Source organism: Cydia fagiglandana, chromosome 17, assembly GCF_963556715.1.
Source record: "Cydia fagiglandana chromosome 17, ilCydFagi1.1, whole genome shotgun sequence".
Lineage (NCBI taxonomy): Eukaryota > Metazoa > Arthropoda > Insecta > Lepidoptera > Tortricidae > Cydia > Cydia fagiglandana.
In genome coordinates, this window is record NC_085948.1 from 2,404,575 (window position 1) to 2,428,928 (window position 24,354).

General features: G+C 40.2%; 3 protein-coding genes across 4 annotated transcripts in view; 1 reads left to right on the forward strand and 2 right to left on the reverse strand.

Moving 5' to 3' along the window:
- Positions 1-24,354, reverse strand: part of LOC134672787 (tRNA (adenine(58)-N(1))-methyltransferase non-catalytic subunit TRM6) — a 193,673-nt gene that overhangs the window by 132,605 nt on the left and 36,714 nt on the right. Inside the window, exon 3 of one of the 2 annotated variants that reach the window (XM_063530731.1) lies at positions 8,123-8,133. The exons of the other annotated variant lie outside the window; for it this stretch is intronic. The gene's annotated coding sequence lies outside the window, so the exon portion shown is untranslated. Of the gene's footprint in view, positions 1-8,122; positions 8,134-24,354 lie in introns of those variants that run through there. 2 annotated transcript variants of the gene reach the window in all.
- LOC134672799 (uncharacterized) lies at positions 509-5,353 on the forward strand. The gene is made up of 2 exons (XM_063530758.1): positions 509-935; positions 1,242-5,353. The coding sequence occupies exons 1-2, from the start codon at positions 582-584 to the stop codon at positions 1,626-1,628; spliced, it is 741 nt and encodes a 246-aa protein (XP_063386828.1). The 5' UTR covers positions 509-581; the 3' UTR covers positions 1,629-5,353.
- LOC134672809 (macoilin-2) lies at positions 8,156-24,189 on the reverse strand. Its single transcript, XM_063530769.1, has 14 exons — positions 23,945-24,189; positions 22,673-22,814; positions 21,762-21,888; positions 20,345-20,508; positions 19,409-19,519; positions 18,733-18,882; positions 17,466-17,553; positions 16,564-16,680; positions 15,717-15,889; positions 15,220-15,392; positions 14,137-14,253; positions 12,617-12,752; positions 11,766-11,985; positions 8,156-10,835 (listed from the first exon to the last, which is right to left on the reverse strand). The coding sequence occupies exons 1-14, from the start codon at positions 24,022-24,024 to the stop codon at positions 10,654-10,656; spliced, it is 1,980 nt and encodes a 659-aa protein (XP_063386839.1). The 5' UTR covers positions 24,025-24,189; the 3' UTR covers positions 8,156-10,653.

The following is a 24,354-nucleotide window of genomic DNA, read 5'->3' on the forward strand; positions in this document are numbered from 1 at the left end:
GGAGAGACCAATATGACGAGAGTTTAAGGATTCCGTTTTTGTATACATTGATTAAACACACTTTCTCACATACATTACATTTTTAAAATTTGCCGCCGTTTTCTACTGAAAATGGCTTGACAAACTAGTTTCTAAAGGCCCCAGTACACAATGGACCATTGCCGGCCACTCCAAGGGACGCAGCCATGCGGTAGAATGAGATAGTAATATCACCTGCTCCCTCTAACGCATAAATGCGTCCCTTGGAATGGCCGGCGATGGCCCATTGTGTACTGGGGCCTTAAAACCCCAATTTAAAAAAATAACAATCATCATAAACAAATCATTGTTTATGGTTGGGCACGTTAACGTTGAGGTCATTTTCGTAATTTTCTACGTTTCAACATAGCAATTTCGACTTTATATTTCACATTTTAGGTTGGTTTTAGCTTTTTCTAGAAACACACATTTTAAATAGAACGTTGGAAATATCCCAATACAATCTTGTCCTACTGTCATTGTCAAAAACAAATGCCTTGCTAGAGCGACGTTAGTTTATTTATTTAATAAACATTGAAAAACAACAAATAATATAAACAAACATGAGATGGAGCGAAAAAGAAACGTGTACTTTTGTCAAATTGTACCTGGAGAATGAAGCACTCTGGAATCCTAGAGTTCCCGAGTACAAATCTAAACCAGAAAGGCACAAAGCTTATACTAAAATTATTACCGATTTCCGAGCTGCTACGGGCATGCCTTTGACGGAACCTGAAGTGAGAACGAAGATTAAGAACTTAAGGTCCACCTACATCCAGGAGGTCAACAAAATACGCAAGCGATCTAGCCCGGACTCTGTTTTCAAGCCTTCTATTAAGTGGTTCTATGCTTGGCATAAACGTTTTAGCAAGACGCTTAGAAGAGATCTGGACGTTATGGACGATGCATTTTTTGATGTAAGTAACCATTAAGTAACGCTTTTTCATCTTTTAACTATACAACTTACTTTCATCCTGTGGGTTTTCTTTTTGCATTAGCCACAATAGGCTAGAAATCGGTTTACTATGACATTTGTTCTTTTAAATAATTTATAATTTTGCCAATTTCAATAGTGTGCTCGCAGATACTCATAGAGTATGACATTGTTAGGTATTATACCTAAATTCTTCTGATATTTACTTACCATATCTTATCCATCTATTTGATTAAACAATAACATCCATAAATTTAATGATTGAATGTGATTTTCATTCATTTTACAGCATGCAGAACATATAGATGAATCATGTCAAAAAATATGGGTTAGTCCAGATGAAGTCAATGATAACTCCAACTCTGACCCCTTCGAGTCCGAGCAAGACAACTTCCTTCTGGTCCTCAAACCTGAGCCCGAAGACATAAAGCAAGAAGCTTCACAAAGCTCGTACAAAATAAAGAAGAAAAAATTTAAACATCACAGTACCGATAACTCGGACAGATCATATAGAAATAGCATAGACAATGAGGCCAAAGAAGATGAGTTTGATATTTACGGAAAATTCATAGCATCACAGTTGAGGAAAATGAATTTGCAGAAAGCGTTACGGTTGCAACTGGAGATTCAGAGTTTAGTGAGTGAGGCTAGGATATCAGATATGACCGAACATTGAAATATAGAATTTCGTTTTTTAATAAAACTGTTTTCGTCATCTTTGTTTCCAAAGAACTGTGGTAATAGGTTATATTTAAGTTAGCGTTTAACAGTCATTAAATTTTAAGCCTCTATTATTTTATCAATTGGTAATCTTTAAACAAAGCTGTATTTATGTTTCTTCAAACAATTAAACGTGTACAGATGTAGTGCATAATTATTTTCCATCATATTTTTACGGAAACATATGAACATGTCTTGCTATTTCAATCAGTCTCGGTACCAAAAGTATTAGTGACATTGACTGAAGTAGCATGACAAATACGAACGTTTCCGAGAAAATATGATGGAAAACAATAATTATGCACTAAATGGCGTATATAGCGCATAACACATGGCGGTCTTTGGTGTTGGAGGCCAAGATCCACTTCGGGTTGTTGCGCCACAGCAGTGAGTAAGTAAGTAAATCTATGTAAAAAATACTTAAAATATGTCAATTCATATTGAATAGTTTTTGCAATTTATTTATTTTTAATAATTTAGCATGTTGAATATGGAGATAAAAAAAGAATTAAAAAAACTGACATTACATTTAGAATCTTCTCATAAAAGAGGATTTTTCTTGGACAAGTTATCCCTGGCATAGATGTCCATGTTGCAGAAACTTTCCAAAAAGAAATGTTCTTAGATTTTTCAGGAAAATCTCATAATAAATATTTTTGAAATGGAGCTTCAATTCCCACAAAAATATGAGAATTTTCTCAATTTTGGAAACATTCTGACGGCATATCAGTAGTTTCAGATAATTTTCACAAAAGGACCAGTGTTCAAGTACAAGATTAAAATACAACTCAAGATAATTGTTCTGTGTAAATTGTATACTTACTGTTTAGTTGAGAAGGGAAATAAAATTTTAATATAAGAGAAAGTCGTGTAGCAAGTCTGATCTTTTATTGCTGTTACAGCCTCTGTTTATAATATAAACAAACATCGCTTACGTTTCACTAGTGAAAATTCAGATTTTTCTGAATGTACGAATTATTGTACCTACATTCTCACATTTGTCCTAGAAATTTATGACAAAATACACAGATGTCTGCTGCAGATTGGTTTCAGTACGAGAGTCCACGTCAATTACAACTATAACTAAATTAAGTACTTTAAGTTACGCAAATTACGTGTTCAGAAAAAAAAGTACGGAAGCCTTTATGGCTGAGCGTGGTTTAAAAAAAACTAACCATCTAAAAACTTAGGTTATAAATAACGTTAAAGGACGATTTACACCAACTGATTTAGCAAATTGGACAACTTATAGTATAGTGTAAATCGACGTTTAACAGAGACTAGAGAAGACCACAATCTTTATTTCAACAATCTCAAAAATAATACTAACAACATTTCATTTACAATCCGATTGAGTCCGATGTGCGTTTGTCGTAGGGTTCTTATTGTTGGCAACCCACCAAAGATTGACATGTTTAACCCTGAAGTGGTAAAGGTGTCACAGTCCTGTAACTGTATGCCATTAAACCGGTATTTTGGGTGCCAATCAATGGGTGTTTTACCTTATTAATACAGTGATGAAAATTGATTGTTACTTGTTTTTGCTCTCCTTGCTTACAGTAGGTACAGTGCATAATAAACGCGCACCCACACCGCAACTTTTGTGGAGAATGCAGTAACACTTGGAAACTTTGTTCTACAAAATGTAACTGTGGTATGGATGCACCCTAACAATAAATTATATATAAGATATACTGCTTTATAATATGACATCCCATTGTGTTACTCTTCATTTAAGTCCATGATCATGAAATCAACTTGTATAAAAAAAAGAACTTAAGAAAAAACCAAAAATATTATTTCATAACAGTGCATCAGAGAAAACTTTAATAAAAACATAAAGTACTATTTCACAATGTTTCTCACTGAAATATGTAGTATGTTTCCAAAACGAGCAAAAACAAGCAACCAAACGGGGCAATAAAAACATTGGCACTTATGAACAACATTTAAAGTCACACTCCACTGAGTACCAAACCGTACACTTACTCTAATGCCATCAAGTCATTAACATGTGTGGAAACGACACCAAAGTGTCCCCATTCAAATAGAGGAGGCATTTATGCGTTGGTGGTTGAAACCACCAACTAGACTAACCAGATTTAAAAATCTCGAGATTATTGTAAGGTATTAGTTGTCAAGCGGACCCTAGGCTCTCATGAGCCGTGGAGAAATGCCGGGATAACGCGAGGAAGAAGATTGTAAGGTTGTGTAAGAGCCACCCCACACAAGCGTCTTTTGAGGGTCAATGTCTAGTCAGCGCAATAGAAAAAAAATGGCGTCGCTGCGCAGTTACGCCAACGTTGCGTCGAGCAGCAGCCATAGAGTTGACTAGACGCCGACGCTCAGGAGACGCTACCTCTATTTCACTTACAGACAAAACATCTTCCAAACTGAGCATAGTCGCGCTACCACCTCTGCGACGCATACGGTAATTTTTCCTCCATGTTCGAGTCGAAAGTGTCTTTGTGTGACGTCCGTGTCTTTGAACGGAGCAATCACGGCACGGGACTTAGCTCACCTCGTCCCGCGCACCCCCGCATTTTTGGCATCATCGGTTGCATGGAATAATTGCTCTAAACTCGGTCTAGAGGATTCCTAGTCTATGATTTCACGAAACTTTGGTGTAGTTTCCACACATTTCAACCCCGCTTGAAACCTTAATCTATTCATAAAACGACCAATGCCATCTGCCGTGTTTTCGAAAAATAAAGGCGAATTAAATGCATCGTTTGTACATAAATTAGTGGAAGTATCAGGGAAGCATATGACGCGAGCGCTTTCAAACGATCATTACATTGAAATTCAACAATTTTTAAGATGTCAACTCACATTTTAAGTAAATTACAAATTTTATCGGAGAAATATGGCATTATCTTCTGTTATTCAAATAAGTGTGACATAGATGAATGACGTATGTTAACTCATTCACTGCCAGCGCGACCCACGCGCTACGAGCGTAGCCGATAACGCGGGTTTTCCCGTATGTAGCGAGAAGCCCCTACGAACAGAGAACCCGCTTAGCCGGTCGCTGGCAGTGAATGTGTTAGAGCCTTACATTTTAGGCCGCATTGTAACAGCTTATTTCTGCTCTTAGCCAGACTGACGTTTAATGAAAATTATTTATATGGGCGGAAATTAGGTGCCATACATTTGGATTTACATGTATGTTTACTATGGCTATGATAACTAGAGTTAGATCAAGAAAAGTCTGCAGTGATTTTGACAGCATACGCAGTGCAAGAGTTATTTATACGTCATAATTTCATAGAAGTTTGTCGTTTAATATAACACTTGCACTGCGTGGGCTATCAAAATCTCTGCAGACTTTTCTTGGTCTAACTCTAATCAAGGTTGCATTATGTCAGTTTTCCCCTTTTTATCAATTCATCGCAGCTTTTGATTTCCATGGCTACCAATGACCAAGCTGTCCGTAAGAGCGGGACGCAAGTACAGGTTAGAATAAGAAGACAATTGTACCAATTACTTTCCTAATTCATGTTTTTTTTCTAGCTAGGTTTTACAGTGAGTTGACATTTAACTTTCAACGACACGGTCGCTAAACAATGTAAAATATTTGTCAGAAAACATCAACAATTAGTTGTACCGTTTTTGAACACATAAGGAGATAGGTACATTTAGATGTGTGTAAATTAAAAATATAACGATCTCAACTTAAAACATAATTACGTTAAGCGATGATATTGTGATGAATTTTGTAGATAATAGCTCTAACATTTTTCAAAAATACTGAAAAATATGTGATTTTATGCTTTATATCAGTAACTTTGCTTGCAGTGTAAAATTGCGTGTATAGTGTAGGTATATTACTAGGGCAATATTCCCTATTACAATGAAGCTTAGGTCTTTTTACATTGTAGCTCAGTACACTTCACTTGATTTTGACCAAATGAGACAAAATGTTTTTTTTCGACGGGGGATCACTTGAGAACCCCTTGCCGTGCCATTTAGAAAATCAAATACCTATAGTCCCGTTCGTTAAACATAAAAAATATCTTTAGGTTTGCATTTATTTCTCTACTAGCTCATGCTGCCATTTTTCTGAGAAGGACAAGAAAATTTTAATAAAATTCTTATTGGTTGTGTTAATTGGTGTCTTACTAAAGATGTAGTGCATAATTGTTTTCCATCGTATTTTCTCGGAAACATTCGTATTGGTCATGCTACTCAGTCAACCTAAGTACTTTTTGTAGTGTGACTGAAATAGCAAGACAGGTTTGTACGTTTCCGTGAAAAAACGATGGAAAATAATTATGCACTACATCTGTATAAATCGTAGGTTTCTAATAGAGCCCGAGCTAATCCTATTGTCTATTGTTAAGTAAAACCGCTCGTGCCACGTGCCACAACCACCTGCATAAAAACCTGCGTACTTCGGTTACCGAGTGCCGGCGAGTCGAACACTACAGAACCAGTCTAAAATGTGTCATCGAGATGCGTAACAAAAGCGCGTTATCGGAGAGCGCACCTACACTGGTTTTTTGAGCGTTGGACTAGCCCGCGCCCAGGTGCCAAATAGAATAAGTATGACCCTTTTTTGCAGGTAAGTAGCACGTGCGGTTTTACTTAACAATAGACAATAGGATTAGCCGCCGGGCTCTGTTACAAAGCTACGAACTATAGGTACCTACATATCATATGACATTTTATGACAATTATAAACTGAAAGAGATGTCATATATTAAAGAATAAGTGATTTGATTTGTTCCCAAATTTGTTATGACAATGTTAGAGCTGCCGTCTGCAAAAGTTAGATGAAATTGCGGCGTGAACCGCATAACAGGGTCAGTCGTGACATGGTCCTACAACTAAAGTCGAAATCCAACAAGATACGGGTTTTAAGGTGGATGAAACGCAACTGGTCATACGAATCTGCATCATAATAGGAGTTTAATGTGACTGCTGTATAAATAAAGGCTTTAAAATACGAGTGTGAGTTTATAAAACGAACTGAAAGCGAGTTTCATAAAAACACCTATTTTCGTACAGTTACGTACACTGTGAACTAGGTAGAATATTATTATTTGTGGCGTTCCCTGACCAAAAGCATTTGGTTGTTTGTTAATACGGCGTAAACTATTGATTTAAAATATCTTATGACAAGTTATAGCGTATGATCAATCGCGTTTCTACGCTTAATAACCCCAAATAGCGTCACAATGTATTCGCTATTCTAAACGTCAATAAAAACTACACAAGAAGGGAGACTCGAATCAGATCTCGTTTTGTACAATTTATCACATAAATTTAAAGAGCACGTCCACTGCAGCAAATACTGTTTTAAATTATGCATTTAGAGATCAAAAGTACACCAATAGAGCAATACGGTTCTAAAATTACATTTACGTCGCTCCGGGCGGAAAAACCGTTAAGGCTTCTACAGACGTTGCAATAAATCGCATGCGATTTTATATAATTGCTGGTTAACCCCGGCTACACACGTTAACTATAAATCGTAGCTATTAAACTGTGCAGTCCGATTTGCGCAGTTTTATCTACCGTGTGTATGACAAATCGTTAATATAATCGACAACGATTTGTCATACACACGATAGATAAAACTGCGCAAATCGGACTGCACAGATTAATCGCTACGATTTATAGTTACGTGTGTAGCCGGCATAAGTAGGACGAATTCTATCGATCGACCAAATGCCGCCAAATGCAAATGTGGTGGATTCACAAGAGCTGCCACGAATGGAATGAATGAGTGAATGGAAATATTGAGTGTATCACATTAATCAATAAAATGGTGGCTCTGACTGTATACCGATACAGGTGTGACATTCGTTCATTCCATTCGTGCCAGCTTTCGTGAATCAATCTGAGGGTCTACCGCGAACCACGTTCTACGCGTTGCCTCTCTGTCGCACTTGTAAATTCGCACGTAAGTGTGACAGGGAGGCAACAGGTCGAACGTGGTTCGCGGTAGGCCCTCTCTATTGCAAATCGCATGCGATTATCGGTGAAGTTTGGAGGGGCCAATAAGCTGAGATCTACATCGAAACGCATTTCTGTGTTACACCATAAACACAGTTATTTTTTATCGCAGATTTGCGTTTCGATCACAAGACAGCTTTTATGAATCCAAATATTTCATTGATGAAAAAATAAACGCTCTGCTATTATCGTATCGACATACACGGTTACAAAACTAACATACTCGTATATTTCAGTTAGATCCGGTTGTACCGATGTTTGTATGGACATTTTCAAACAGAAAACCTCTTTTTAAATAACTAATAAATTAAGAAAAAATATCAAAACGTTAATTAAATAAGAGAACAAAAAATGAGATCACAAAACGCCCATACAAAAACCAGCGTTTTACAATGCCAGCGTAATGTTGAAAGCCTGGTATCTAGACATGACAGCGCTATTCTTTATGGCATAACCTTGTCTTCATCTACATTATTTCATCCTTGTAAAAACCATATTTCCTCACTTGTAATCTCCACATTTTTAGCCTACTATACGGATTTTCATATACAGCAAGAATAAAACAATGCTATGTTGGATTGTTTGTTATTTCTATGAAAAATAACTGAAGCAGGCTTAAAATCTTTCAAAGTTAGAAAATAATTGATTTTAGTATATGAATGGTCGAATGGCATGGAAACAACAAGTTCGTAAGTTCGTGTTGTAATATACAGATTCTTAAGAGAAAAGGCACACTGCTTGCGTGACGCGTGCGTGCACGGTTCCAACATTTCTGCGCACGAGCACATGCACGTCTACGCACACACATCCGGTGTACTCTGGCCTTTATTATTATTATTAAGAGCCTATATTGCCCCACTGTTGGGCAAAGGCCTCCCTCTTATTTCTCCACGTATCCCTATCCCCTGAAGTCTCCCACCAGTCTCTGTCAAAGGCGTCAAGCTCTTCCCGCCATAAAGAATAGCTCTGCATACCAAGATACTTGTTTTACATTAGACCCTTTACCAGAATGGATGTCTAAAGTCACGCTAGATGCAAGCTATGTCTATCGAGAATAAAAATAGTTTGCGTTCAAAAATAACTACGATTGTTCGATTAAATGCCAGTAAAATGCTTGTTAAAATGGAGGTTTTAATATGACGAAACCAGTCTATTGTATTGCTTTAAAAGGAATAGGACGAACGCAAATATTTTCACCATCAATAGTATTAAAGAGCTAACCAATGGAGTTGACAGACATACTTTTTCTTGATAAAATTGTGATGTTAATCGATTATTTAAAATAAATTAAGTAATTTCATGATTTCCGTCTGACAATTTCATTTTTGGATAGATAATATTAGAGGATTTTAGAAACATTTCCTATCACTTTATTATGCGGCGTTGACCCTCAAGAGAAAGACGAATTAATACCGTATAGTTGACGAAATATTAGTACAGAAAATGGTGAACCTTTATTGTTTTCAAAAATACCTAGGCCACGTGCCATTAATAAAAATGTAAATTATTCTTTGAATCCTGAGCCACTGTGAAATGGTTGAATTTTCTTTGTTTAAAATAACATGGCATTTATGATAGATACCTTATTTAGATCTTTAATTTGTTAGAATTATATTGAGTTCGTCAGCACTTTGGTGGGATCTGTATAGTTAGCTGTTTGATGGATTATTAAATAAATTATCGTGCCTAAACTACTTTGCCAGTTGCTAGTAAAATTACAGATTGGATAAGAAATGTCTCTTTTATATTCAATAATATTAAATCACAGATCAAGTTAAATATAACCCCAGCGTAGTCGGCAGCAGTAGAATAATTTATTTTTCACCTCAGCAGCTCGAACAAGGAACAAAACTTTGCTTCTTAAAAAGAGTGAGCAAAATGCGATTTTGCTCACTGAGTCATTTTGTCTCACTCAGTGAGCAAAATCGCATTTTGCTCACTAAGTGATACAGTATGAGTGAGCAAAATCGCATTTTGCTCACTGAGTGAGACAAAATGTCATTCAAGTGACTTTTATAGTCAAATGTCATTTCAAAATGCGGGGTCTAATACAAGTTCGATATACTTGGGTTCTATTATCTCTGTCCCTCTAGGTATGTTCTCACTGCTTAGGGTGAAAAATTTTGTGTACTACACGAGATCAAAGTTATTTACATCTCGTGCGCTTTTGAATCCCTTACTACGATCAAGATTCTAAATTAGATTCACTCGCTACGCTCGTGAATCTATTATAGAATCTTTCGCTTGCACGGGACTCAAAATAAGCACTCGAAGAAATATCAAACTTTGATCTCTTGTTGTACAAATAACTAAAGTAATATTTAATTTAACAAATAAAAAAAAATTGTCCATACATTACGAATTTCGGCATAGAACGTAAGTGTTTTAAATGTCGTTAAATTCTGTTGTTTATTTTTATTACATTATATGCTGCCTCTAAAAACGCTAAGGTAATTCACCTTGACTTATGCTTAGCTCTTTATATCTTAATCAATGAGGCCTTAGTTTATAATTCTCCTTCCCACTAGGACATAAATTAAAAGCATCAGATCCACTAATATTTGGACTTTTGGATTTCAGATGGATTTTTCTAATTTATACCCTCGTCATTTGTGTAGCAAGTACTTGAAATTGGACCAAAATATCTTTACCTAAAATGATACCTTGTATGGATGCAAAAACAAATACTTAAAACCATCAAATCAATTAGTCAACATTTATAAAAGAACTGTCTTTTAATGGTTAATGTAAACTAATAACACTCTAGTTCAGATAATGTTTTAACAGATTAAGGGGTAAGTGAAGTTAAGATATATCGGAACGCTCAAGGTGCTCAAAGCTTAATAAAACTAGAAAAAAAAAATGCAAAATCTTAAAGAAAGAATGACCCCCGATGTCGAAACATGTCGCCAATAGCGACTAAAAATACAAGTGAGTTTAACCGTTGTGATCTAAATATCAAGTCCAATTTCAATTGAGAATTATTACCAAACCTCCTCATTGACTGGGTCCAGTCCAGTTTAGGCATCCGAGCACAGCTGCTTGGGCGTGTACACGGAGGCGTTAGGGTCGAGCGGGGAGCCGTCCGTGAGGCGCAGCTTGCTGACGCCGGCGCCCGCGGCCTGCACGAACTCTGTCGGCATCACGGCCAGCATTTGAGCTTTTAGCTCTTCGATTTCTTTCTCTTGACGGGATATTAAGCCTGGAAGAGAATTTTGTGATTAGATGCAATTTTTTTTTATTGAAAATTTTATAAAAAATTCAATCTAAAGTTTCGTCAAACTGTGAGACAGTTTGTTGGCGGTTGCGCTCTAAAATAATCTTAAGGTACACTAATAATTAAGTAACAAGTTGCTTTAGAAATATATATAACTTATATGTATGTATTTTTAATCTATCTTGCGAGACAAAATCACACTCAGAGTAGACCACGCACGAATTGAGGTAGCCGCCAAATTGCACAGCCATTTTATGAATAAATTAAATGTTCAATTTAAGTTTTGGACTTAAAGTCGTAAGATGGCAGTTTCCAGTGCATCTTTAGATTAACTTATGTTGGGAGTAGTAAACATAGACTTTGTCAAAAATAGACTTTGCTCTACAGTATTGTTGCAATCTGATATTTTCTGATAGGCCGTGATATTTTCTTAATTCTTTAGCTGATCAAATCACAGAAAGCTCGATTTAATATAGGGGAAATGTGCCAGTATGCTGCCTCGGTTTTCAAGCAGAATTCTATCTATATTCCCCATTGTAATATTTTAGATATTAATAATCAGATCCATTTATATAATGCTAGCAAATTTTTTATTAGGGGTAAAAATCTCAAACCGATATCTCAGAAAGCCGGCACATACGAGTATTCATTCGTTGGTATGTATTCAGTCTTATTTCAATCGTCCTGATAGAGGACCTGAGGTGTGCATAGCATTATTATTGAGTTTAGATATAAGGTTTTATGCTTAAGTAATAATAATGGCCAGGAAAAAGAGAATAGCTCGCTTCGTAAGAACAGTTACAATATAGACTCGAATAGAAATAGGTACACGTGTTTTATTTAATCGTCGCCCCGCCACATGGCGACCGTGACAGGGCAGAGTCGGTACCATTTTGAGATGTAATCAGTACATACCCTCCTGTATGTGCATGTGCCGCTTGGCGTCGCCCAGCGCCTGCAGCAGGTCCAGCTTGACGCGGGTCTCGGCGCTGAGCGCGCGCTGCAGGTGCGCCGAGCGCTCGGACAGCGCCGCGCACGCCGCCGCCAGCCGCGCGCCGCCCTCCGGCGGGGAGGAGGGGGAGGGGGAGGGGGAGGGGGGAGCCGGCGCCGGCGAGCACGACTCCAGGGCCCGCGCCTGCGAACAAAACTGACGTTGACACGTTCCCTGCCCCCGACGCGCATGCGCGTCCACCGTCATACAAGTTTGTTCCTACACCACGCCCCCTGGCAGTGAATGATTTAGGGTCGGTTGCACCAAACTGTTACGAACGTTAAAGAGTTCGCTAAATTTTTATGTATGGAAAGTTTCATAGTAAAGGCGCGGGGCGCGCCGGCTGACGATGATCAGTCTGTCAAATTTGGTTGGTGCAACTGGCACTTAAACGTGTTTAGTCAATCTAACCGCCACAGTTAACTGGGTTCGTGCTCCCCGTGGATTCTTCTCTCACTGAGCGTGAGCGAGATGGCTGTGCATGGCCGAGATCGCAAATATCATGTTTTTTTACTAGTTTTAACAAAAAAAAAAAATCTGCCAAGACCATGTCGGGCCGCTCAGTATAGGGGGTCGTAGTTTCCATCGCGAAGGTCGCGGGTTCGATCCCCTCATGGGCCACCAAAAATGTCGCCGTGGCCCTATACGGGTCGAGGCCCTGGCTCTGCAGTCGACACAGTCAGAACAGGCCAAACTGGGGTTATTAGTAAGTATCATACAAAACAATATAGTAAATATTATTATACAGCAATAGAAAAATAAAAAGAGAGATCACCTGGTCCGTGGCGTGCTGTCTCGCTCTCGCTAGCTCGCGGCGGAGCGCCGATGCTTCGGCCTCTCCGCAACGAATAGCCGCGCGGCACCACTCGTTGTCGCAGCCCGACTGATTGTTGTTGTTGCTTGTACTGTTGCTGCAAAATAAACAAAAGTTGGTGTAAAATCTTTTTCCATATTCAATAAAGTGGACGCCATTTAAGTTTTATAAAGGTTCGGTCACACAGGTGCGTTTTCCGGGCGGGGCGTGAGCGTTTTATATGTAAAAACGGAGCGCCCGCTCACGCACCGCCCACAAAACGCGCCTGTGTGACGGAGCCTTAAGTTATTGGTCCAATAGTTTTGAACATCGTTATTTAAAGAAAAAGGGAAAATGCTCGCGTTACTAATTTTAGACAGTTCCGCACATGTCTTGACGCCGTCTCGCGAGACAATTGCCAAGGCAGCTCGGCTTTCCTAAAATAAGCACGACACACCTATTTGGGTATACAGCTACTATTCTACATCAATAGTATGAAAGAGCCCTTGAGACTTCCTGCAGAATAAATGTTTGAATTTAACTATTGTGATTCTTGACGTTCAAGATAAAATGTGACGCTTTACCGGTACCAACTGTCAAGGTAAGGTACCTTGACAGTTGGAGCTTACGTCGCGTAGCACCTTATTTAGTATCGGAGCGTCGTTAATAACAGCGTAGGCGCCGACCGCCATTAGGCCGTGGAAAGTCACAAATAATTATAGACCGACCGCTTAATTAAATAAATTGATTGATTGATTGAAAAAAAGAAAAAAAAAAAAAGTAACGCTATTTAAAGCGTTTTGCCAGACCCTTTACACGTGCAGCCTGTGGACAAATTATACTAAAAGAGCCCTCAATGCCCTGCGCGTCCAGTACAACAATGGGTTCAGGATGCTGTTGGGACTGCCTCGTTTTTGCAGCGCGTCCGGAATGTTCGCGGAGGCGCACACTGACAGCTTCGGTGCGATAATACGCAACAGAACTGCCTCTCTGATGCGTCGCGTGCGTGACAGTTCCAACAGCCTCTTGCGCCTAGTGTTAGAGTCACCTGCTTGCGCCTTCTGGAAACACTGGGACGATGTACATATGGGCTCCAGAGGCTTAGTATATAAGTTGTTATAATTTATTAATTTTGTTATAATTTTGTATAGGTTTAAGTACTAACATAATATTAAGGGAATGTATACTAACACTATGGACATGGTCTGAATTAAATAAATTGATTGATTGATTGATTGATTGATTAAATGAGTCCTCGCCTGCGGGGTACGGGGGCGAAGGGGTGGGACGACTAAGGGTGGCGGGGAAAGTGCGGGTGCGGTACGCCTGCTGCTGCTTTTATACACGGTGTAACATGAGGAAACCGAAAAATTTTAACAGCGTATTCCTGATCATATTTAGAGAGAAAAATGTCCTTTAAACTTTTTTTAAAAAACGCCTGGTTCAGAGATAATATTAATTTAAAAGTAAACAAAAAGATTGAGAGGATTGAATGTAATTACTGTTGCGGTTGTCGCTTGGCGCGCTGCAGCTGGTGCTCGGCGGCGGTGCGCGCGCGCCGCTCCTCGCCGAGCCGCCGCTCCAGCGTGGCGCGCTCGTGCGTGCGCCACGTCGCTATCCTGAAACAAACATTATGTCAGTATCGCACAAGAAATAATAGTACAGTCGCCATCATATATATCGGAGCGACCAAGGTGCTCATAAATATCTGAGCACGCCTCTATTGTCAAGCCGTTAGAGTGCTTGTTCAGATATTGTGAACACCTTGGCCGCTCCGATATATCTGATGGCGACTGTACTACTACACTTCCTACAAACCCGAAGTTCGACAGCGTTTCAGGGTCGAATCATGATATCCCTTTCTAATATATGGCACTGTCCCTTTCGGCAATTTAGGGTTGTCAAAATTCAAGTTATTATCTTATCTGTGGTCGTGCACGCAAAAGGAAGTAAAGTGGTGCCAACCCTAATAATTACTCGGAGCTAGGCTGAACCGAACGGAGCCAAGCTCGACCGAAGTCAGGAGTGTCTCCCCACTGCTAGTATTTCATGGGAGTCAATCGATCGAATTAAAAAAATTGTATTTTTTTAAATTTCACCGAGAACTTAGCCAACTTTTTGATCATTACAAAATGTATGATCGTAGCAACGGGTCGAAATTTCATGATAAAAGTTGGCGATCACTGTACGATCATGCGAGGTTGCATATTTGAAACACAGTTTCAGCCGATTGTCAGGGCCATTCATCGGAGTTAATCAGCATTAAAAAAAAATTGAGTTGTTGAGGCAACTAGTTTTTCTGTGTCTTTTAGTTTTAGATTTCTACCCGGTTTTCACTCTGTCCGTTTGACTAGAGACAAAAAAATAGAACTGCAAACTTTCTGCGGGGGGTTCTTTATTATTACAATTTGAAAACCAAAAATTCGAAAACTTGGCTCCTGAAATACACTCGAATTACAAAAGACGTCTAAAAAACTCACTTATGATGCGCATGTTAGACGCGACGTTGCCGCTCCGCTATTGCGCGACGTTGCCAGTTCGGCTTTCAGTCGCATTGTTACTAAATAACACTAGAGTTGACTCACTTATGTTGCAACGCTTGATGCTGTTGCTTGAGCTGCGCGTGTTCGGCGCGACGTTGCCGCTCCGCGGCGGCGGCGGCGGCCAGCGCGCGCCGTGCTTCCGCCTCGTTGTTGCGCGACGTTGCCAGCTCGGCTTTCAGTCGCTTTATTTCTTCGGCGTATTCGCGAGCTTCGCGCTGCGAAAAATGCAGGGTATAAAAAAAATGCCGTTTGAAACAATAAGTCACGGTTCACTTATATGATTATTAAGAAATAATTTACATAATTACGACTGTACATTTTTACTGAGGCCAGGTAAAAATAGGGAGAAAAATTAAACTAAATTAAATTTAATTGTAAACGGTCGAGTGTAGCGAGGGCGGTCATTGATACGAGGCTGGCAATCTTTTTTACACCGAGGTAGGCATTTTTAGGCCGGCAATGTTGTAAGGAAATCCATTGCTAGCGCAGCGCATAATCTTTGCAGACTAAATACGATTCTAGAAATTTAAGAGACGCACCAATTCGCGTTCTCGCTCTCTCTCCCTCTCGCGTTCCTTTTCCCGCTCCCTCGTTTCTCTCTCCCGCTCCTTTTCTAATGCCTTCTCTTTCTCCTTGCTGCTATTGCACTCCTTGTTACTTCTCGTTTCTTTTGTACTTTCCACTTCTTTTTCTTTAACTATTTGTTCTTTTACTGAAACAAAGTCATCAGATTAGTGAAAACGCGCACGAAGGGTTCCGTACCATAATGCAAAAAAGGCAAAAAAAAATGGTCACCCATCCAAGTACTGACCCCGCCCGACGTTGCTTAACTTCGGTCAAAAATCACGTTTCCTGTATGGGAGCCCCACTTCAATCTGTATTTTATTCTGTTTTTAGTATTTGTTGTTATAGCAGCAACAGAAATACATCATTTGAGAAAATTTTTACTGTCTTGCTATCACGGTTCATGAGATACAGTCTGGTGACAGACGGACGGACAGCAGAGTCTTAGTAATAGGGTCCCGTTTTACCCTTTGGGTACGGAACCCTAAAAAGACCTTAAGTTAAATGACTATGGTTCACATTACTGTGTATATACTACATTAGCAAAAAATGAAACTTCTAGAAACGAACGTCACAATCCGTTTGAAGTGAGTGGTGGATCAGATAATGAAGATACTTAGACAGCGAGTAAAGAAATCAGAGTGAAAGATGTACTGACTTGACTGTTTCATTTATGTACAAAAAGAAACACTGTCCATCGGCGGACCTTATGCCTTTTGTAATAAGGTTTACCGATGGACTGTTAACAGTATGGGCGATAGTATTAGAATAGTAGTTTAAACAATATAAAGCACGATTAAAACCATAAACTAAACAACTTACTCTGTTCTGTACTCTTATGACTATCGCTGCTATCCTTATCCTTATTTTTACTCTTTTTCTTCTCTTCTTTTAACGTACTGGCCTCTTTCTTTTCACACTTCGACGGTTTTGTACCACCTGCAAAAATTATGATTTGAGTAAGAGTTACAGCAAAATAACATATACAAATAAAAAAGGGAGAATAGAAGAATATATGTATCTCGGATATAAAAGATAAAAACAACAGGTTCGCAATATTGGTTTGTGAATCTGTTAAAAATTTAACAATTAATTGTCTAACAACGCTTACAAAAATGCTATTTAAAAATAATTATGTAATGCATTAAATGCATTAGAAAATATGGAACTTTCAAATAATGCGTGGAAATACCCTAAAAAAATAACAAACTAAAGTCAAGCTCAATGTATGGCGTCAAGGTCAAGGTCACATTGCTTGAGGCCAGCAATGTTGTACGTAATTTCATTGCCGGCTTGTGCGTGTGCAACACGATGTTTTGCAGCCTATTAATACGAAAATGAAAACATTTCCAGGCATGATTGGCCATCAATCTCAATAAATCCATACTAATATTATAAGGCCGAAAGTGTGTCTGTTACCTCTTCACGCTTAAGCCGCTGAACCGATTTAGTTGAAATTTGGTATAGAGATAGTTTGAGCCCTGGGATAGGACATAAGATAGTTTTTATGTCGGAAATCATCTCTGAAGAGAGTGCAAAGGAGAGTGGAATTGAAAGAGTTAATGAATTGCCTAATAATTGAAGTAAGCAACGCGCGAATTGAATGATTGCTATTAGCATTATCCAGGCGCTATACCAACTTTAGCTGCTGTCACTAATTCCACGCAGACGAAGTCGCGAGCAAAAGCTAGTAAATAGATAAATTTTGCTAGAATTTCTTGTACCTTTACTGTGGTCGTCGTCGATGCCAGCCTGCCCGTTGCTGAGCGCGTGCGCGCGCCCGTTGGCCGCGGGCTTCTCTACCTTATCTAACTGTACAAACAAACACACAACATTAGTACATCACATTCAGTAAGGGCCTGTTCCCTTAGTATATCAATCAATTTGGCAATTAATAGACTGAGACAGCTGGCCAGAGCATCTGCTTTTATTTGCTTTTACTTGATTGTATACAATATTTACTTTTAGGGGTTTTAGAGACCTGTCCGCCCTCGGAATACCCAACTGGCGTGAAGTGGCGCAGAATAAGGCAGAATGGCGGTCTCTTGTGTCAGAGGCCAAGATCCTCTTTGGGTCACTGAGCCAATGATGTATGAATGTATGTAGGGTAGTCACGAAATGATTGTCTCATAAATCAAAAAAACCGGGCAAGTGCGAGTCGGACTCGCGCACGAAGGGTTCCGCACCACAATGCAAAAAAACAAAAAACAAAAAAAAGCAAAAAAAACGGTCACCCATCCAAGTACTGACCCCGCCCGACGTTGCTTAACTTTGGTCAAAAATCACGTTTGTTGTATGGGAGCCCCATTTAAATCTTTATTTTATTCTGTTTTTAGTATTTGTTGTTATAGCGGCAACAGAAATACATAATCTGTGAAAATTTCAACTGTCTAGCTATCACGGTTCGTGAGATACAGCCTGGTGACAGACGGACGGACGGACGGACGGACAGCGAAGTCTTAGTAATAGGGTCCCGTTTTACCCTTTGGGTACGGAACCCTAAAAATACGTCGGACATGGTAAGCCAGAATGAATGAACCCGACTTTCATTTTTTCATTCATGCGGTGACGTAGTGAAAGTTCTTCAGCTTACTTTTAGTTTATATGTAATACTTATAAGTCCTTTTAGTTTTAATACCTTCCTTCCAACCTACAGCGCGAGCGCTAGCTCGGGGATACCGTTCAGCCACTTATTCAACGGACCCTTTAACTTATCTTAGAACAGCCGGTTCTGTGTACGGAATACCTTCCTACCTTGGCATGCAGCGCGGGGTGGACGGTGCCGTTCGACTGCCGCTTCTTGAGCGAGCCGTTGAGAGAAACACTCCGCCGGCGCACCGTCTTTGAACAGCTGGTTCTGTGTACAGAATACCTTCCTACCTAGGCATTCAGCGCGGTGCCGTTAAGCTGCTTAATGAACGGGCCCTTGAAGTGCCGCGCGTCCGTCGCTATCTTTGAACAGCTGGTTCTGTGTACGGAATACCTTCCTACCTTGGCATGCAGCGCGGAGTCGGCGGTGCCGTTCGGCTGCCGCTTCTTGAGCGAGCCGTTGAGATGCCGCGCGTCCGTCGCCGCCGGCGCCTGCGCTGCCGCCGCCTGCGCCGCACACTCCGCCGGCGCGCCGTCTTTGGACGGCTGGTTCTATGGAAGATAGAATTTAAAGTGTTGGCCTGAACATAGTTAGGACAGGGTATAGTCAGGGCGAAGCGTGATGAATTAAAGGCCCGACCACCTGCCGGCGTATTATGGATAGCTTTATCCATCTTTATCCACGAGATAAAATAACTGTCAGTTTAATTCCGCGGGATAGAAAGTGACGGACACCGTTTTATCACGCTGTCACGTTGACAAGAACGACCATCATATCCGTACTGCGGTCATAAACAAAAAAATTTGTCGGGGTGCTAACCTGCGGTGAGTGTGGCCGTACATTTACAGCAAAAAAAGGCTACGTCAGCCACCTGAGAGCTCACGATTGTCGCTCTCACTAGCCAGTACAAACTCAGTCGCCGAGGCCGAAACCGGCCTGGACAGGATGATGAGGGCGGCGTCTAGTCATCGTTGTTCATGAAAATTGGGTTATATGAGCAATAAAACAGTTGAAAAAGGGACTAATAAATGCTTGTGGACTATTTTAACTCATCAAACCTAGAGGCAGTAGTGTTACCTGTTCCAGCGCGCTCTCAGGGAGTGCGTCTCTCATGAGCTGGAAGTAGAATTCATTCTCCTGCCGCACTTGACGCTGCCGCCGCAGCCGCAGCCTTCGCGTTATATGCGCCTAAAAAACATACAATCATTATTTTATTAAAATTGTTTTGTATTTTTGGAAACGTTTATTAAAAAATATACTATACATATATTCTGACATTTGGGCAAGAAATCACGAAGCGAAAATGGAGATGGATAATGTACCCGACATTATCCGCCCAGATCACAACATCACGTGCCCTGCTCAACTGGAAGCCACCAGGAAGCGAACATGAGACGTTCTGTTGAGGAGCTGAATGCCGAATGAGCTGGAGTGATATTAAGAGCGCGAGTGGAGATAGAGACTTGGTATGAGCTCGTTCCACTAGGGTACCGTAGCAACAGCAATGTTTCTCTTAACTATATTTAAGCCACGCTGACTTCACGTACACGAGAGAGGGCCGCGTCAGCTCCATGCTGACTGTCCGCTCCGACCGGAGCGCTCCGTCTACGTACACTAGTCATAGCCAACCTTGACGCCCGCTCCGAGCGTGACGGCGGGGTAGCCCACGCAGTGCGCCGCGAGCGGCCGCGTCAGCTCCATGCTGACTGTCCGCTCCGACCGGAGCGCTCCTTCTACGTACACTAGTCATAGCCAACCTTGACGCCCGCTCCGAGCGTGACGGCGGGGTAGCCCACGCAGTGCGCCGCGAGCGGCCGCGTCAGCTCCATGCTGACTGTCCGCTCCGACCGGAGCGCTCCTTTTACGTACACTAGTCATAGCCAACCTTGACGCCCGCTCCGAGCGTGACGGCGGGGTAGCCCACACAGTGCGCCGCGAGCGGCCGCGTCAGCTCCATGCTGACTGTCCGCTCCGACCGGAGCGCTCCTTTTACGCACACTAGTCATAGCCAACCTTGACGCCCGCTCCGAGCGTGACGGCGGGGTAGCCCACGCAGTGCGCCGCGAGCGGCCGCGTCAGCTCCATGCTGACTGTCCGCTCCGACCGGAGCGCTCCTTCTACGTACACTAGGAAGCAGCACACCACTACTGTGGGCAGGCATATGCCTTTTTCTGCAACTGCAACAAATATCAACAGATAAATAATAGTGTTTATAGGTTCTAAAAGGTAAATATGGTGTTTTATCTATGCTAACAATGTAACAAACATTCAAATGAGTAGAAACGTTTTGGGAGCCGGTTAAAGTACTGGTCGGAAATAGGTAGGTATTTGCAAAAACTGTAAGTAAATATTTAACGAAACAAGTTCTAAATTAAAAAGTACTAGATCGCGAATGATAAGACTAGACAAAGAGTGAAATCTGTATCATACGCAGTAAAAGTCTAAGTCATGCGTCCATTCGAAACAATAGCATATTGTTTCCGATTCCCACATGTTTGCCCAAAAACTACACAATGCCAAGGATTTTCACATTTAACACGAAATCTCGAAATAGATACGGAGAAGCTGTAAATTTTATTAGTAACTTCTCGTAAACAGTTTTGACTTATGATGTAATGGCACTGTTTTGCTTTAGTTGCCTATACAAATAAGCTTGGCATATAAATTAGAGAATTATAAACTGAGATTTGAGTTTAACTAGCACGGGTTACACAAAACCTTAACAAGCTATACACCTAAACCTTCCTCAAACATCACTCTGTTGATAGGTGAAAACCGCATAAGAATCTGTTCAGAAGTTTTTGAGTTTATCGCGAACATACAGACAGATAGACGCTGTCGGGAACTCAGTTTATTAGGTGTAGTGATGGAACTTAACCAAGTCACATTTTGCAAGTTGCATGCCTAAATCACTGTACTGCCAGAGCTCTTGATGGGAATAGGCCAATTTTCAATGTGTTTCTACTATGCTCTATGGGCTGAGTATTACTATACTTGGTCAAGCAGATCTTGTCAGTAGAAAAAGGCGGCAAATTTGAAAAAAGTAGGCGCGAAGGTATATCGTCCCATAGAAAATTTGATTCTCGCGCCTTTTTTTACTGACAAGATTTGCTTGACCAGCTATAACAGTATTACGATTATATAATGCGTAAAAGTAAAATAATTTTGTGTAGCTAGCAACCAAATTCAATTCATCAGAATAATAGTTGGACATAGTTGAGCAAAAATAATCCATCCTGTAACATTTGACATTAAAATTGATAATTTTGATTTAATATAGAATATATAGACATATTTTCTTTGGGTTAGTCTTTAGGTTTTTTGGGTTGGATTATTTTCCCTAAAATACGACCAGTTTATTTTAAGTGTTATCTTTGGCAAATACAGCTTTATATACCATCCACAATTAAAATATAAAAAGAGCACTTACATGAATACCATACATATTGCACCCACACATATGTGCTGGCCGCGAAGAATATATATTGCAGCGGTATGAAGAAGAAACATATCATGTCGGACGTGAGCGCTATGCAGATGAAGAATACTGAGAATGCCTGCAACAATGTATTATAATTGTTAATGTATCCTCTTACATTCCACCCACAAGATGGACGGACGACCTTGTTAAGGCCGCCGGAAGACGCTGGATGCGGATCGCTACCAACCGGTACGAGTGGAGGTCCAAGGGGGAGGCCTATGTTCAGCAGTGGACGTCTTATGGCTGAGATGATGATGATGATGATGATGATGTATTCTCTTATACAACCTCTGAATGTTTTCTGAAGTATTGGAGGTCTATGATACAGGACACGCCTGGTGCCTCTAACGCGTTTGCCTCACGCACGCGGCCATGATATCTCGTGAGAGGCACCAGGCGCGTCTATACAGTGCGAGCAGCTTCGGGTGGCAATTTCCGCGCGCGATGGCTCTTTTTTTGTGGATGTGCCTAATATATGATTGGAACACAACTCATTAACAATTATTAAACCATTGCAAACTAACATTGAAATAATTTGAGTCTAGCTAATCGAATTTAAAATATTACTCATAAGTTTTAGAAGGCGAATATCTATGCTAAGCTTTAAATTTTAAAAGCTAAGCTGATTTTTTAAATAAACTCTGTATAAAATGCTACATATATATGTATAATAGACTAGGACAGACTAACATGGTTTGGATTATTAGTTAGATCCCTGAATCACAATATTGCACCATGTTTATTTTTTATTACACAAGAAGAAGAAAGATGCAGATGCCCTTAGCCATCTGTTTGATAACTATATGCTAAATGAATAACTTATATAGTTTATATCTAGTTTGAAATAAACATGTACTCACAAGTCCCTGGTATTTGAATGAGTCATAAACAGATCGGAGCATCATCCAGAATGGCCAGAGGAACTCGAATCTGAACTCCAGCATGTAATCTGCCAGCACCACTGTGGCCCACAGCATCACGAACTTCAAATACAGGAGCGAGCTGAAAACATAGGTGATTTTAGTTTATCTAGTCATAACGGGATGTCGGCAGACTACAGGTGGAACCTGGAAGCACCTGCAGTATTTATAACCAGAACAAATCTTCATTGACTATGTTATTCAAGTCCCAAAGAGTTGGTTTTAGTATTAAATTAAGACACCACTGTTCTGTTTCTTCATATCATTGACCGAGCATTAGGGATCAGCTTGGGCAAAAATGCTTTCATATCTCAACTGTTTCTCGTGAGATATTGTGAACAGGATTGGTAGTTAAATAGGATTTTTTGTCTTTCGTTTTTTGGAAAATGTTTGAATTGGTGGAAATTGGCATAAAGGACTATGATATGATCATCATCATCATCATCATCATTCTAGCCTTCAGTCGCCCACTGCTCAGCATAGGCCTCTCTTCGTGTACGCCACTTATCCCGGTACTATACAGACTCAGACTTCAGACGGTACTGATACTATATAGGCCTAAGAGATAGAAAAAGAAAAGACAAAAACCAGAAATAAGAGTTGAGACACCAGGTTCAGACACAACTTAAGCCTTGTGGAAAGAAGCTATTAATAGATGTAAGTTGATGGAGAATTTCGGGAGAGGCCTATAGTGTTTGTAATGCTGAAATGAGCTTGATATCAATAAACACTCAGAATTGCACACCTGATAGCAAACAAGGTAAGGGCCTTCTGATGGTAACATAGTCTGTAGAGCATGCCACAGGTGCTAGATACCAGTTACTATTAATTATTGCTTAAGGAACAAATGAAAGTACCTCACCATCGACATAGTGCATTCTACCTTACCACCAGAAACAACACTACATAACTACAGATGTACTAAGATCAGCAACAACATAAAACAAATGTGGGAAACACACCGCACATTTGTGCAACCACTTTTGCCGGGTAGAAACCGACAAAAAAACACAAATAAAACTCATTTCTTTCGCTTTTTTGTTGAGTTGACGTTCCCACGACCCAAGACAGATGGTTCTCTCTACCCACACTAAATTTATATTTCACGCATTCTCACATATTTCATCACTGAATATGAAGCTGCTTTGGAATTATTACTACTAGAGATGGTCCTAAAGCCCTGAAAAACAGCCGTAATCCACATCCACTCACTTTCCGTACATTCCTTCGGTGATTTTTGTGCGCTTTAAAGGGCGCCGCAATTTGCCACTTTCGGCATTCCGCCTCTTCATATTTTTTCCTCCACGGTGTAAATCACTAATACAGGCTCCCAAGACACAACACTTATTTATACAGAATCATTTGAAACAACAATGTTCCTCAAAATAATGCCTTTTGTTGTCAATCTTTTTGGCCTATCGAGAATTTACGAGGGAGATGGATGAAATATCGGCAAGCTCTTTCCTGCATTCACTCAGAATTAATGTTGCCATTCTTTGTTATTGTTAAACATCTAAAAATAAACCTAAATTTAATGAAAAAGCATGCTATCTGTAAATCATTTGATGATTTTCTTGTTAAGAATCATAAGTTTATCTTTTCTTTATTTCTTACAAGCTCCG